Below are 15,957 nucleotides of genomic sequence, written 5' to 3'. Positions count from 1 at the left end.
GCATCACAAAACAAGGACCCTGCTCCCCCTATCTTGCCACCACCCTTTGCAGAAAGGGAACCACGGGAAACAGAGGAGAAGGAAGATACTCAAAGGAGCATTCAAAGCAAGATGGTCTCAGAGAAATGTACAATGTACCAACAATGGTTTGGATTGAAAGGGACCTTCAAAGATCATCTAGTCCAATCTCCTTGCCCAGGGCAGAGACATCTGTCACTACATTAAGTTGCTCAAAGCCCTGTGCAACCATGACTTAGAACACTTCCAAAAGACAACTCCCTCTACCACCAAGGATAGGAAAAGTTAGCAAGGCAACCACCTAGCAAAAGGAGATTAAGGGTTAGGTAAGAGGAAATCTGTATAGGCATCTACTTTTTATTATTATTATTAAACTTAACTGGTTATTATTTACCCCATTTAGACATGACCTGCTTTCAAGTAGCTGGCTGAGTCACTGGTCAGAGCTGACAGAGAGCTTACAGGTGACAACACAACAGGATCAAGCCTGTTTGTTGGTTGGGGTTTTTCTGTTAACACTGAAATCATCAGTCATCAAAGTTCCCGCCCAGGCCTCCTCCCTAAAAGCAGCACCAGTTGCTCCCACCTAGGTAGGTATGAAAGCAGCAGAACCTGTCACAAAAGTGGTGCAGCCACAGGAACTGAAGAACATGTGTCTGGTGTAACTAATGCACTGTCACGAGCAGTAGGGGTACTTTGGGGTTTTGCAATTTGCCTTTAAGTACAGCTGCTCGGCTGCTGACTATGAGCATGAAATCTTATCTCTGAACAGTTCCATTTTACATACTCCAATAACCAGTCCTTCCCCTTGAAGTTCCAGCAGTCATATAGGATGGTATATATGCTAGAGACTGAGAAAAGTCTATGTGCAAATATTTCCAGAGTAATACAAAACTTAAGTTGCAGAGGACTTTATAACAGTGTAAACTCACTGAGAATTGTAGCAAATTCTACCTTTATGCTGCAGGGAGGCAAAACTTCATGAGTTTATATCACTTACATCTAAGGAAAAGGTTCTCATCAACCCAGAGGACACCAGATATGACCAGGAACTGATTATGTACTTGTATCACCTGAAGTATCAAATGAAGAACCAGCCAGAGCTGTGTATATCCCCCAATGAAGCATCAAAGGTCTCCATTTTCAGGTGTTTCTAGATCAAGACAAGTTGGGAGTGATTTGCTATATACAATTTCTCCAACCTTCCAGGTTAATACCTGGAGCCTATTTCATGCTGTTAATGGAAGCATTTCAGATTGTGTAGCTTTATGAGTTTCCCTATTCTCTGTATGTTCTGTGTACACACTCTTAAGTTTTGACAGGGGAAGAAAGGAAACAAACACAATCAATGTCATGGTTCATCTGTCTTCAGAAAAGAGGAGATTGTCCCATCACAGTGAGTCCAGCAGCATGACTGAGATTCCACTGCTTGAAGCCTTGCATATACTTATCTCCTTCTCCAAAGAGGGTACAGACTATGAAGCTTAAACAAAGGTGTGAATGAGAGAGAAGGAAGTCAGGAATGCAGCATATTCCACCATGGCTGGTATAAGCCTTGAGGAATCTGGGACTTCAATCAACACAACCATGGCAGAAAGATCTTTTCAGAAAAAGGAGACAGTAAATATTGAAAAGAGGAAAAGAAGAACAAAAAGAACACAAGGAAACATGAGTGTGAGTAATACAGAGCCTGGGAGAGAAAAGCCCTAAGGGAGTCAGTAGTTTCTGAGTAAGAGGAAAAAAAAGTGATAAGAAAAAATTATAATTACAGAAGCAGGAATGGCAATGTGAAGTATTCTTGGGACATAAAGATTCAGGCTTGTTGGAAGCAGAAATGGTTTTCACCTGGGTAGTGTTTCCTCCCAGATGAATAGCTTGTAGTAGTCATTCCCAGGCCTCCAACCCCTATTTTGGGACGGCTGCTCTGCAGAAGCAACGTGTTTCTCTGTTCCAGAGACCACTAAAAGAGGCACAGTTGCCTCTTCTAAGCTGAACTCCTGCACATATGCACTTCCACAGCCAGCAGTCAGAGCCTGCCTGTGATGCTTGACAGGTAAGTGCTCCAGCTATGGCTTGTGACATCAAAAATGAGAAAACATAAAGGCTGAACTTCTAAAAAGGAAGGTTAAGGCTTTAAAAGATTAGAATCTGACTCTCCATCAACACTGAATCTCTACACACATTAGGTGCCCTTCAAAGCTTTTCCTTTAATGAGGTACCAAACTTTGTAAGGTATCTGCCAAGCTTTTCCCTAGATGCCTGTGGCCAGAATGACAGCCTACTCCAAACACACTGAGATTCTTTTTATACACTTCAGCTCATTTTCTGTTTTTACAGCAAAGAAATAGCACCTGCTTTAATATTTAAATATTAAAGCAAATAATTAATTCTACAAAGAATTCATAAGATGAGACAGAGTGTAACTCCTTCAAAATCATGCAAGACTACAGCAGATGGGAGAGAATTTACATTTGCACTGCTCACCTCCCTCCCCTCAGTATCTACTCAATTAATTTGATTGCATGATGATTAATAAAGAGAGACTCACAGTGAACTTGTAAGGAATGGAGCTAGCCTATATTCTCTAAAATCCCAAGCCTGAGGTGTAAGAAGGGCTCATGTTCTGGTGTTTGGATCCCTGAACAGTACTAGGGCATCTGTGCAGAATCAGTCTTTGGCCAGCAGATGTCTTACCCACACACACAGCTCAGCATGCCAAGTGTAGATGAATCTCCCTGCACTTCCTCCTTGAAGGCTGCCATAAAGAAAAGGGAAAAAAACTTCACTACTTACAGCTTACCTATATCTAGACAGCTAACAGCTAGATGGAGTATGTTCCTTGCCACAGTTTTCCAGTTTTGAACCTTCCCTCTTTAGTGCATCTCCTTTCTGGTTACCAAACCCACAACTAGCAGCTAAGACTGAGATTCTGGAGCTACTGCTCCAGTTACCCATAAGGTTATGTACAAGGGCCATGATTAAAGTTGCACTCCTAAGGGCTGCTGACAACAGCACAGAGACTACTTCTATCCAAACTTAATTCTGCATTGTTTTCTTTACATATTTTATAAGCAAATACATTTTCACAAGTGCCTTTTAGGAATTTTACAGCTGCAAGTTTGAAATGCACAGAAGCAGCCTAATTGTTTGCTACCCTGTAAGCAGGCAGCACATTTGCTGACATTTACTTATGTCAGCACCTCTGACATATTCCTTCCCTCTCAAAACAGGCATTTTAATAGCCAAGAACTTACATTCCCAACTAAAAAGCAAGGATAATAGTTAAGTGCAGCATTCTGATGTGCAGACATGTATCTCAGCATCAAATGCACAGCACATGGCAGAGCAGATTTTACTGCTACATGTGAAATATTTTACACACATTCAGTTCCAAGAGTGCAAATCCTCTATCACAAAGCAGTCTTCAAGTCCTTCAAGCATTTAATAACTAAATAATTTAACAGCCATCCCAACTCCAATTTGCCATTTTTAAGACATTTTATAATCACTACACCACAGATTAGTGTTCTGTGTGTTCATGAACATCAATAGTTAACAGCTCTACCTCAGTACAATGCCAGGAGTTAGCACAGGGCTTACCAGAAGCTTCATAGCACAGGGATCATACATTGCCACCAGGCAGGACTCAAGCAAAGAGTCACCAAGATCATGACACAAAGCAGAAACCTGCCTTTCCAGCAGGGGCACTTGAGAAGATGCTTATGTCTAATCCAGCTGATTCAAGGGTGTTTTAAGACCATTTTGCAGTAGTACAACTGAATGAGTACCAAAGCTGGATTCAGCTCCAAAAGACAAGGGAGACAAAACCTGTCTAGTCCACTGTACTTAGCCTCTTCCTCAGATGGCACAGCCTGCATCATCAGTAAGAGGCAATACACTGCAGACTATTCCGTATCACATACAAGAGTTAACAGACAGGTCAACTGATCTACACACAGGTAAATTTTGTATTTTCATCTGAAAGTCCCCAGGAGAAAGTACAATGGAGAACATGCTGCTCTGCCACAACAATTCAGGGATCAGGCAAGGCTCTTCCCTAAGGGTTTCTGAGGCTTGAGTGAAACCAAGGTGGACAAATCAACTACAGCAAAGTGCTCCTCAGGGAGCTGCAGTTTCTGCCAGTAGCAGCCATGATCATGTCCCCTTGTGGCATCACGTTGGCAGCTAGAGCACCGTTAGACCTTCGGCAGGTGTCAGCACGAGCTAAGGTGTGCACTTACAATGCATGACATGCATGGCTGCCATTCCCATGCTATCTGTTTCTTCCAGCCTGTTCAGATACCAAGTCCAGCCAGTGGGCAGCTGAAGGCTGTTTCCCAGCACAGATACTGTCTCCACAGCTCAACTAGATCAGGTCAAGTCACTAAGGTGCGCTAATTCAAGCTAAATGTAGTAAAGAAGATTCTGAAAGCTGGAAGCATTAGGAGCAACTACTCACTCTGAATTAGTGGGTCTTCTGAGCACTAACCACATCAAGCAGCTCAACAGCTCCAGGCAAAAGCTTCCACCACACTGATTCAGTTGCATGACAAATATAAGATGTTTGAACCCAATGACTGAAAGAACTCCACACAACCCTTACAGACATTAATGCTGAAAAACTATGGGTCAGATTTGCCTCTTTTTTTTTTTTTTTTTTTTTTGCTGTCAAATCTAAACCAACCATCCCCTTCCATTACTCTGCAGTGTCTATGAACAGACCTGGTCTGTGTTAGAGGCAGCTACAGCAACTGTCTAATTGAAGTGACTAAGAAATCCTCCTCCTGCACAGCTTGCCTTACTTTTTGGAAGTGATCTTCTGCACTGCTTGGCAGAAGATAACCAGAGGTACAGGAAAAACACAGACCGAACTGAAGAAGATGATAATAAATATGTACCTTTTCATTTAATACTGAGGCAGGAAAAAAACTTTAAAAAAAAAATCCATGCTATGTCTATGCTTTTGAATGGCCTCATTCCTGTATCTGACAAAATCTGTGAGGAAAGAACTGCTGACAAGTAGTTACAGCTCTTCTGGAACTAAACTAGAAAGCTTCACTCACTGAAGCAAGACTTGCTGAGAAATCCATCTTGCAACATGAGTTCTGTTGGACTTTATTTGCTTACTTTCTCCTTCTTGGGGAGAAATAGAATGAATTTTTTCGCATCAACTAAGATCAGCTGACTTCTGTCCATCACCCTGGAACCCCTATGTCCAGGCTTCACCTCTGAATTCAGCATGAAACTGACTGTACCTCACAGAAGATGCAGTATGCATGCATAGGATATACTCATTTTTTAATGATCACCTAAAACAGCTAAGCAAATCAATTCAAATTACAAGGTATGGCCATGAAAAGCACTAAAGGAGCCCCCAAAATAGGGGTGGTGAAGCTACTGACAATTTCTACCCATGTATTATGTCCAGAGTACTCTTCACCCTTAGCTCTGAGGTATGTGAGATGCTGTCTTGTAGCACTGAGCCATTGTGAAATAGTTAAACATGGCTAGTAAGGTAAGAAAGGTTGTTCTTCAGCATTACAAGGTTTGCTACCCTGATTATGTTGTATCATGGAAGCAAACAGAAATCCTTGGAATGAGTTGCACTGACCTCAGTTTTAAGGGCAGCAACAAATTCATTTTCTCTAAATCCTCTATCAGCAAACTAAGAAAAGATCTAACTCCTTAGCACCTCTTGTTGCAATGACACAGCACTACAGTGGACAAAAGATTTAAACTCCAGATGCCCAGAAAGTCCAATCAGAAAAAAAAAAAATCATTAAGAGAAAGAGGAACAAACACAACTCAATTCTAGAGAGTAGCAGAGGGTAATAAAGGGTAGTACCATGTAAAATGGATTAAATCTTTTGTCCCAAATAAGATTAGTTTCAGATCATTACAAAACCTACTCTGGATCCACTTAAGAGTATCTATAACCATAACAACATAAGACTGGCTATGATCTTACAACCATAAAAGAATTTGGATGTGTTTCTCTAAGTCTTTTATTTGCATAACTGAAACAAGTAAGGAACAAAATTACTGTGCTCCTCAGAAATTTACAGCAGGGAATCCTTCTTCTACACCTTCTGACAGCCCCAATGACAACAAATGGCCTGATTTGGTGAACAGGCTTTAGTAGCAGTAGAATTGCTCAAGTGATTCCTTAATGGTATCCTAGAGTCTCAAACAGTAATTAATTTCTACAGGAAGTTTGAGAAATATTTCTGAAAAAAAATAAGAAGAGTGACTTTGCTTAAAGCAGCAGGTCTGTTGTTTACTTCCACTGCAATGTTTCAACCAAGACATAATTCTTCCTGCCACTTTTGGCAAAGCCAAGTGGGGTATTCCTTTCGGCAAAGGAAAACCAAGCAATTCCCACCTTAACAGCCAAAGTACTGGAAAAGCCTTGCTAGCAATTCCACATTTCAGATGAGATAGAAAGTGATGAAACTCCAGTGGTGAGCACACTCGATGACTGCACAGTCATGCAAACGTAACAGTGATTGCATACAAAATGTGCTCATTTTTTTTTTTTTAGCTACTGATAAAAGTGACTTTTTGGAAACCAGTCTTTAATCTTGAATCAAGATAACTTAAAAGGTTTACAAGTCTGCCACCTCAGCAACCTTGAAGTCAGCATCTGAACTTCTATGAGACAGAATATTATTTTCTAAGGACTAGTGCTGCTGAAAGTATTAGTGAAGGTGCAGCACAGGTCTGTCTAGTTTGAAGGTGGAGGGACAGGGAACAGATTCTGGAATGAAGAAACAGGAAGATGGCCCAGCAGGAGGGACTTGGCATATTTACAGCAAAGGCACTGAAGAGACACTGTTCAATAGGCTTTTTATCATCAGGAAGTTCCAATGTCTTTCAGTAGAACACTTGTCAAAGCTTTGTGGAAAGGACATAAACCAGCTCAAAGATAGATACCTTCAAGCAGAGCATTGTTACAGCAGAAATGACTAACCAAGGGTGAAATTCAGACCCCCTTTTCTTGCAGCAGACACCTTGGATAGTGTAATGCCCCAATGGAGCACACAAGTTCTGGCCATGCCTACCACACAAGGCAACTAATAGAGATGAAAGATGCGTGGTTCTCCAGACATCACGAAGACCACAGATTATCACCAGTCCTGAACAAACAGAAACTCTGATCCGCATACAATGCATTACACACAAGCCCAGACCAGCATGGCATCTTGCTTACTCAGTGTGCCACTTCCACAGTATGTACTAGAGTTATAAACCAGTAAAACTGTTTAAACAAGGCCTGAACACACTTAGTTCCTCATTTGGATTGTTTGTTTGCACCATAAAATGCAACCATGTTTCATTTAAATACCTGGACTTTTTTCTCCCTGCTCAAAACATGTTCAACTAGAGGCTAAGCCCAGTAGTTCTGGTGAGAAGTATCTGCACCTCTGTCAGAACATCATGATTCCAAGAACTTTATCCTCTGCTCCTTAAAGGAACTTAAAAACTCTTCCACATGGCACCTCCAATAGCTTCATATTTAATACTTCTTCAATACATTTTCAAATATATTTAACTTGCACATCCAAGCAAAAGTTCATGGAATAATTTATGAAATGAAACTGAACACATTTGATGAATTGTACTTGACCAGACAGAGTGGCTGAATAATTTGGTAAAATGCCAGGAACATTAATCAGTTATATTTAATTAAAAATAAATAAAAATCAATCAATCCTACTTCCTACAATTACTAGTTTCATACTTGCTACCATAAAAGGGTGGGGAAAAAACAGGATAAACTGCTTTTTTCCATTACTTCACAGGGCATCCAGTATTCTGGGTACCAAAAAGCCACCTTCCCCATTCCTTCAACTCCTGCCTTTGCTGTTCTATCCTTTCCTCTGCCTCCATAATGAATTCTTCTTGAGTACTCTCTGGACTGCCTAGAGATTATCTGTGTCCAAAAGAATGATACAGACTCAATCACAAAAAGAAAAAGGAAAAATTGTAGAGACCCTCAATCCCACAGAACCTTTGAGCAGAAAAATGGCAGTATCTACCTGTAGGATTAATAGCAAACAGTCCAAACCCTATGAACAATGTAAGCTAGAAACTTAGTTTTTAACGGAAATGCAAGTTTAAACAGAACAGTGATCAATAATCCTGTGGGTGGGTTTCTATTCAAACTAATTACACAGATGCCTTTCCCTTTGTACTACAAGAACACTAAACTGTAACATACCTTTCAAATGGAAAAATGTTTCTATTAGAACCACCACATACCTGTAAAGTGACTAGAAGAGGTTAGTCTGGTTAGTGTGTTGCAACACGCAAGGCAAAGTGCACACTCGTCTCAACTCAATGTGTCACTAAAGTGGAAATGCTGCCTTGCAAGCAAATCCATATGCAAAAGACATTTACTGATCCTGTAAGATATTTACTGTGAAACAAACAGAACCCCCTCAAACTCTGAAAGCTCATTACTGCCTTTCCCTATGGACAGCTAGGCAGCTTGGTATGAACCTTTATATTCAACGTTTGTGCTACAGGCACGCTTCTTAAGGACAGCAAAGAAATGAGGCCTCAGGAACTTACACACAAAACCTTTTTTTTTTTTTCATTTTATGCTTCACTTACAAAAATATAAGGCTGTTACCTGCTTAACTCTTGTGTTTATCTACCTCCATGAAAATTAGAATGTGAATGACATTGTAAACAGCCTGTCTACCAGTAATTATCTATTTGCTGGGTAAGGCATCCTTTCAATACTACTTGGGCTAGTTCCCAAAGCATCTGCTGAAAAAAAAAATCTCATCCAGACATGCTCAACAGAACAACTCTATGGTTTGCCTGGGCCAGAAGACAGCATGTGCAGAGCCACGGCCAGACAATGAGACCACCTCGTCAGCTGGCCCAGGGCTCAGAGGCCCCTCTGGAGGGCCAGCTGCCCAGGCAGACTCAAGCTCCCCTTGCTGCTGTTCAGCCTCCCATGGGCCAAAGGACCAGGGAGCAGTCAATATGGCAAATGAAGCCTCCTGAAAAGAATGGGCAGACTGAGGAGAGGTTGCAGGAAGACAGAGGTAAAGGCACAGAAGTAAGGAATGTTTCTTTGGACTTCCACTGATAAATGGGACTTTCTAAAAGATGCCTCACTAATTCAAGTCAAACATGATCAAAACTTCACAAAGTGGGGTCATTAGCCATAACAGGGCAGACAAGTAGTTCATTAGCCAAATCTTCAGTGTGATGAAAACCAGCTTTAACCCTTTCCTAGTCACCACACATTACAAAGCGACCTGATCACAGCATAATGTTAATACTGGACCACACACATCACAGACTTATCCTTGCAAAATACAAGACAACATCAAAGTGCCAGAAAAACTTCTGCCTATCCAGTACCTGAAACTCTAGTATCTTTATTAGAGATTTTCAGTTTTTAAAAAGGGCAAAATTAAAAGATCTGCTGGAACTGAAGCACACATTTCTCTCTTCTGACCTGAACCACATTGCAAAGCTTTATGCAACTCACATGTGCTGAGCCAGCATTTTCTTCAAAGAAATTCTTATTCTTCTCTTACTCCTGCCCTCTGCACAAATACTCAGAGATCCACGCACCAAGTCCAGAAAACAAACAAACAAAAAGTCCAAAACACAAACAAAAAAACCCCAAGCCAGTCAGTTTAGTCATGGACAAGCTCCAGGATTCAGTCTGTCCTGTAAGCCCACAAGCCATCCTCAATGCACAGGAAAGTGGGTGAGTGAGCAACAAGGCTACTACCTTCCCACCTCCCTAACATCAAAAATTACACACACAGTACAAGGCCACACCAATTCCCAAGCAGAAGTTAATCTTTTAAAGTAGAAATAGACTTTACAGTTCATTGTAGCCACTTTTTAAACCCTAACTGAAGCTGCATGTCTCTTGAGATGTCTGTATATATGGATTACAAATTCTGTGGATTATTTCATTTTCACTAAATCCTTTGCAAAGCAACAGAAGATTACACACATTCCCCCCACTTCAGTGGCAGAAATTTAGAGAGATGTGTTCTGTTACTCCAAGAGGACTAAAGTACCCATCCTCTGAACGGATCCAAAATAGTAGTCTAAGCCTCTCTGAAAGAAGATTTAAGATTTTTAGATAAAAGTGACTTTTTGAGAGAAAACAACACAGTGCTTGACCCAGGTAACAAAAATATCCTAAACAATGCCACCGAAGTTGCTCACTAGCATAATTCTGTTCTTTTTCAATTCATGCCAAGTCCTTAGAAACAAGGTCCCTGCAGCACTGCATCGGAGCTGAAACAAGTTCCTTACGATGTAACTGAATCGTGCACACTTAGGTGGTATCTGAACTGCACATTACCTTAGTCTCATTCTAAAACCCAAGTCTGCTGCCTAAACTCTGTTACAGTTTCTTTCGTCCACACACTGGTTGCCGCCCTGAAAAATCGATTGTCAAACTTTTAACAAGAGTTAGCGCTAAATTAAGCCCCGGGAAGACTACAGAACCTTCATCCTCCTCCACTGCCTCCTCTGAAAGCCATCATCCCCACCGTCCGACAAATCTGGTTATTACCTACAGCAAAAACCTGAGTTATACAAAACGAAACAAGAAACGCAAAGGGACAAGGGTTCAGCAAGGCAGCTCCAGACAGCAAACCGATGAATGAAAGGGCCACGGTGGTATTTTCGCGGAGCCGCCGAAGTGCCTCGCCGCGGCCAGCCCCTTGGGTCCGCGCAAGGCTCTGCTCGGGTGTGCGAGCAGGGAAACACAGCTGTCTCCGGCGCTCCTCGGCCCCGGCGAAGGCCGCGCCCGGGCGGGACAGAGCGAGGGTGACAGGCGCCCCTCTGCCCGGCCTTGCTCCGGCAGGAAGGAGCTGGCCGCCCGGGCGCCGCAAGGGCCGGGGTGATGGCGTCGGGCCCGCGGGGCGGCGCGGGGTCTCCGCTCCCTTCCAGCCTGGGGAATGAGCCGGGGCAGGGGCCGCCGCGCATCCCCCCCACCCCGCGCTCCACGGCCCGCCACGGCCGAGCCCGGGCCTCCCGCCACTCACCAGGATGCGCTTGAAGAGCGCGTTCTCCTTGGGCGGCAAGCTCACCGACGGCATCCTCCCCGCCACTCCCGCTCCCGCCGCTGGCTCCGGCGCCGCTAAAGGGCTCCGGGGAGGGGGGTGGGTGTGCGAGCGGGCTCGTCCCGTCCCCGCCGCTCGGTCGCTGTTGCCGGGTGCCTCACCACCGGAGTCTGGCTGCTACCGCCGCCTCCCCACCCCCACCCCCCGCCCGCCCTCTTCTCAAACCACCGCGCTCTCGCCGGCCGCGGGCCCGGCCCCTCCCGGCCGCCGTCTGCGCGCCGGGCTGCCCCGCGCCGAGCCCCGGGCGGCGGCTCACGTGGTAACTGAGCAGGCCGGAGAGGCGCCTCCAAAATGGCCACCGCAGAGCAGCTTCCCCAGCCGGGTCACCGTGGCCTGCGCGCATGCGCTGCGACCCTGCGCCGGCGTCGAGCGCGCCCTCGTCCCCTTCCCCCGCCAAGGTGTGCTGGGCTAGGCAGGGCCGAGTCGGGATGAGCTGGGCTGGGACAGGGCGGGCCAGGCTTCGGGGCGGTGCGGCGCTCCCCGCAAAGGAGGCACGGCCCGTCGCCCGGTACTTGTACATCAGTCTGTCGCCCGCGCAGGGCGGTCACTGATCAGCCCCGAGGGGCGCAGCACCTTCTTTAGGCGTGGTGGCTTAACGAAGAAGGCGGGCGGCGGACGTCGCTCTACCCACGCTCACAGTACCCGCCCAGCCTGGCAGAGCCGGTTCCAGGCACGGAGAGCACGGGCAACCCGCTCAGGCTGCAGGCGGGGCGGGCAGCGCGGCGCTCTACTACCAGTGAACGAGTGCAAGGAGGGCACACCCCAGGAGCGTAAGCTCAACCAGTACCCAGCCTCGTGCAGGGTAGCGCGTCCGCTCGCGACACCCCGCGGCGGGGCGGGGCCGGGCGGGGGGTGGTCCCTTCCCCGTGGGCGGAGCTGGGCCGACAAGATGGCGGCGGCGGCGCTAGGGGTAGCGAAAAGGTTACGGTTAGTAGCGGCACTGCCGAGTCTCGGTGAGTGGCGGCGGCAGTACGGGGCTTCGTTCGCTGTCACTGGGATGGTGGGGAGCCCCTTCCGGGCAATTGGAAGCGTGTCGTCCTCTGCCCTAAGGGCGTTGTGCGTTAGTGGGCCGCGACAGTGTCTCGGGGCCTGTCCGCTGACCCGGGCGCTATGGGAGGCTGCCTGGGGGGCTGCCGACGTCGTTCCCCTTAGCTGGAGAACGTCTCAGTTCATGGCTGGAATTAAAGCAAGGTGAAGTGGCAGGTTATCTCTTTATCTTTTTAAATCACAACAGTCACAAGTTACTAGGGGTTTTACCGTATTAGTGTGGTGCTGCTTGCAGGCCCGTGAGGTTCCGCCGTGCCTCGCCACGGCTGTGCTGCTGGCCCTTCGCACGAAGGCTGTGCTGTGGGGCGGGTGTGGGCAAGTGGGGAAGACTTGAAGGTAGCTTTCTGAAGGGCAGAGTGAAGCAGCACCACCAGAAAACGCTGCAGGGTCTGGTGGATAAAGAAAAGAGGGATTAAGACACTGCTTGGGACTGTGGGTAGTACTCCCATCACCACTCTCCTCACTCAGCTCAGGGAGCGCATTCTGCTGCATGTCTACAAATGGGAGAGCTACAATGTTATAGGCCCCGTTTATACATGATAATTGGATTTGTTCGTCGGGGTTTTTTTTGTTGCGGTTTGTTTGTTGTCTTTTCCCAGGTGTCGGTAATTGACTTGCTATTCACAATCTGGAAAACCTTAACATGTTTGTAATCTTTTCCCCTTTCAGCTTTTACTCGTTCTGCATTTGTTGCGAAAAAACGCAGCTATGACCAACCTAACTGGTTTGGAGTAGCCTTGGCTTTTGGCACCAGCGCTGCCTTGTGGGGTTTTGTAAGTGTTTTCACTTGGTTTTGTTGAACTTAACTTTTCCCAAACCATATAGTGATTTGAAGGCAGTGATTGCAGCCTACTTAGTTGATTGGGTTAGTGGCTAGTCATAGCAAGTGTCAAGACTGAAGCATGAGATGTTGATTAGTTATGTTTTCCCCAGTCTCTGTTGTGTTTTTCATTTATCAAAATGAATAACTTATTTCATTTCTGTACAGAAATTAAAAACTTCTTAAGCTTCTCTCTGATGCAAACTTAAAACAGCCACAATAGAAGAATTAATTTAATCCTGTTGGTTTAAGGTTTTAACACTGTTTTCCCCAATGGATCTTAAAAAAAACCAAAAACATAGGCATATGCCTAAACATTGTTGTGTTTATTTTTCAACTGTAGTTAATTAAGACCCCTTTTCTCCTAAGTAAAATGCAACTATAAGATGCTCTCTGTTTTAGAGAGCTCAAAGATTCAATGTTTATAAAGCGGGGAGTAGTAGCTCTCGTGAGGGTTAAGCAGCACTGTCATGATGACAACATTTTTCAGGGTGGGGTGGATTTTCTTTGGGTTTTTCCCTGTTTTGGGGGATGGGTTGCCTGGTAGTAGGAGCCTCTCTCACTCAATCAGAGAGCAGAAAATGTTTTAAGAAAGGTGTGGATAAAAATACCTCGCTGGACAATTGGTAATCTACAGATAATTTACTCTGTCTTGTCGCAGTTACAGATGGGTTTGCATTCTAAGATGGGTTTTATATTCTATAGAAATCCTTTTTGTTCGCTGTGCATTGTGTAACTGTATGATATTGTTCTTTATAGCTTATCAAGCAGCATGAGGATGATGTAAGGGAATATGAAAGAAGAAAAGCAGAGAGACATCATAAGTGTACAGATTGTTCATAGTAAGTGTGCGCATACAGATGCTTTTCATTTGGCTTAACACCAGTCTGCAGGTCTTTGACTTCTCTTAAGCAGTCAAGATACAGGTCAGACTTGCCTTCCCTGTTCCTTATTTTCCTTAATACTTTGTGTTGGCTTTTGCTGTTCTTTTTGCTTATTCCTGGTTGTAAAGAGAGTAGTTGACTGATATTCATATATTAATTTGGGTGCATTATTTGCTGCCAGATTTCTGTCTTGGGTGTGCAAACTTGGAGGAAATCACACATCCCTAATGAATTTAGATTGCAAAGACACCACCACACAAGTGTTTCAGCAGCAATGAGAGCAAGGTCACTAAAATAGGTTATCTTCGCCTCTTTTTTTTAATTTTAACAAGTCTAGAGTGGGAAACATTTCTGTTTCACCCTTGTGTTGCACATAAGAATGATAGATACCTGTAGACTTTCATTATAAGGCAAAAAAGTGCATGTAGTTAATATCCTTTTCTGCCAGCTAAAAAAACCTATTGGGCATTATGGCCCCAGAGCACTTAATGTACCACATGAAAGAGTTGCTTACACAAGGTATAGAAACACTTGTAGTGCTGTGGTGGTTCCTCCTAACACTGTTCCTCACCAGCTAAAATTACAGTGTGTTGAGAGGTATTTCTAACCATATGCATTTTGTCTATTTTTCTTGTTGCTAAGATTTTTTTTTTAATCTTGTTTTCCCGTCTTTCTTAGGTTGATGGTATGTTCAGAAAGAAGTAATGTGGTCACCAGTTGCCCTGCAAAGAAATGAGTACAGCAGAAGTATAAAGTATCTAAATACTTCTATGTTCATTCATGTCATGTGCAAAATTATGCAATAAATTATGAAGTCTGGAAGAAACTTGTGAAGACTTTTCCTGCCATTTATATTTTCTTCTGCTGTTGAAATTGTTTGATGTGGCATTTCTGTTTCAGAGTTTGTTTTTATTTTGAAGCTCTGTTGTTGTTCTGGGAGGTATGTTACAAACTTAGACATCAGTTCTGAGGAAGTTTAGCAGATATTCCAGAAGTTAAGGGTACTCTGGCCCTGCCATCATTTTCATTGCTAAATTTAGAATACAAGCAATAAGGAAATACAAGAAATGGGATTTATGGGACGTGTAATAAATCTCATCTGTGCAAGTGCTGAAATGTGCATTTGTAACTTGACACATCAAAGCAGCAGCTTTCAACTCTGTCTTGACCAAGTAGTCACTAGGTGAAGCTTTCAAAACTTTCTAGATGCTGTAATTAAAGTTACAGATCTATTTGCAAGCTTGATCTAGTTCCTGAGTGCTGCTGCTCTTCAGTACTTTCTGGACTAGACTGATTTTCTTTTTTTTTTTCCTTTCTCCTACAGCAGAACTGAAGCTTTGTTTTAAGACAACAAAATCAGAGGTGGCCAACCCTTAAATTGTGTGGGTCTTTTTTGTTTTTCTGTGCCAGGAAGTTTGCTTTGCTTCTGCTACTGCATGTGAGGTTGAAATGTATTCTGTATTTTCAGATCAGAAGGATGGATGCTCAGTCTTTCATCTTGGAGACTGTTTAACTGGCCTGCAGCTTGTTAGTCTGTCTGTTCCCCAGTGGCTATTACATGTGCTTTCTTGGGCACAGCTGCTTTTCTGTCTTGCAGCCTTCTGACAGAGCCATACCCTGCTATTCCCTATGGATCTGTTCCTCAGAAGTGCAGTGGTTGGCAGCTGAGGGGATAGCATGAGTTCTATGCTGTTTGTTCAAGGCAGTACAGAGGGAGCATGTGCAGTGCCTTGTGCAGGCCTCTGTCATGGAGGATAGGCTGGCTGTCCCCTGTCAGCGTGTTTGGAATTGCACACTGCCTGGAAGGTGCCCACATCTTCAGTGGTGAGACAGAGTGCCCACATCCTCTAGTGGAAGTGCTTCCTTTAGAGTGCTTATACCCTCACCTTGTCTTCATGCATCAAGGACAAAAGACAGAAAAATGAGATGCAGCATTAAACAGTGGGGGAATATTGAAGCTATGGGTAGGGAAGGGACAAATAAAGAGGTGAGTGTCAATGTGTGAAGGGGAAGTACATACATGATTTCAACAGCTATTGTGATCCCATAGCAGTGATTTCCTTCCAACACACTT

At 44.3% G+C, this 15,957-nt stretch overlaps 1 protein-coding gene across 1 annotated transcript; it reads left to right on the top strand.

Moving 5' to 3' along the window:
• The first annotated feature begins 12,008 nt into the window (after nt 1-12,008).
• On the top strand, nt 12,009-14,703 carry NDUFC1 (NADH:ubiquinone oxidoreductase subunit C1). The gene is made up of 4 exons (XM_054392411.1): nt 12,009-12,085; nt 12,849-12,952; nt 13,759-13,841; nt 14,562-14,703. Coding segments are annotated over exons 1-4 (252 nt in total). The 5' UTR covers nt 12,009-12,021; the 3' UTR covers nt 14,563-14,703.
• Nucleotides 14,704-15,957: the final 1,254 nt, after the last annotated feature.

Source organism: Indicator indicator, chromosome 25 (genome assembly GCF_027791375.1).
Source record: "Indicator indicator isolate 239-I01 chromosome 25, UM_Iind_1.1, whole genome shotgun sequence".
Lineage (NCBI taxonomy): Eukaryota > Metazoa > Chordata > Aves > Piciformes > Indicatoridae > Indicator > Indicator indicator.
Note: the sequence above shows the minus strand (reverse complement) of the source record. Positions and strands in the feature narration are given on the sequence as shown.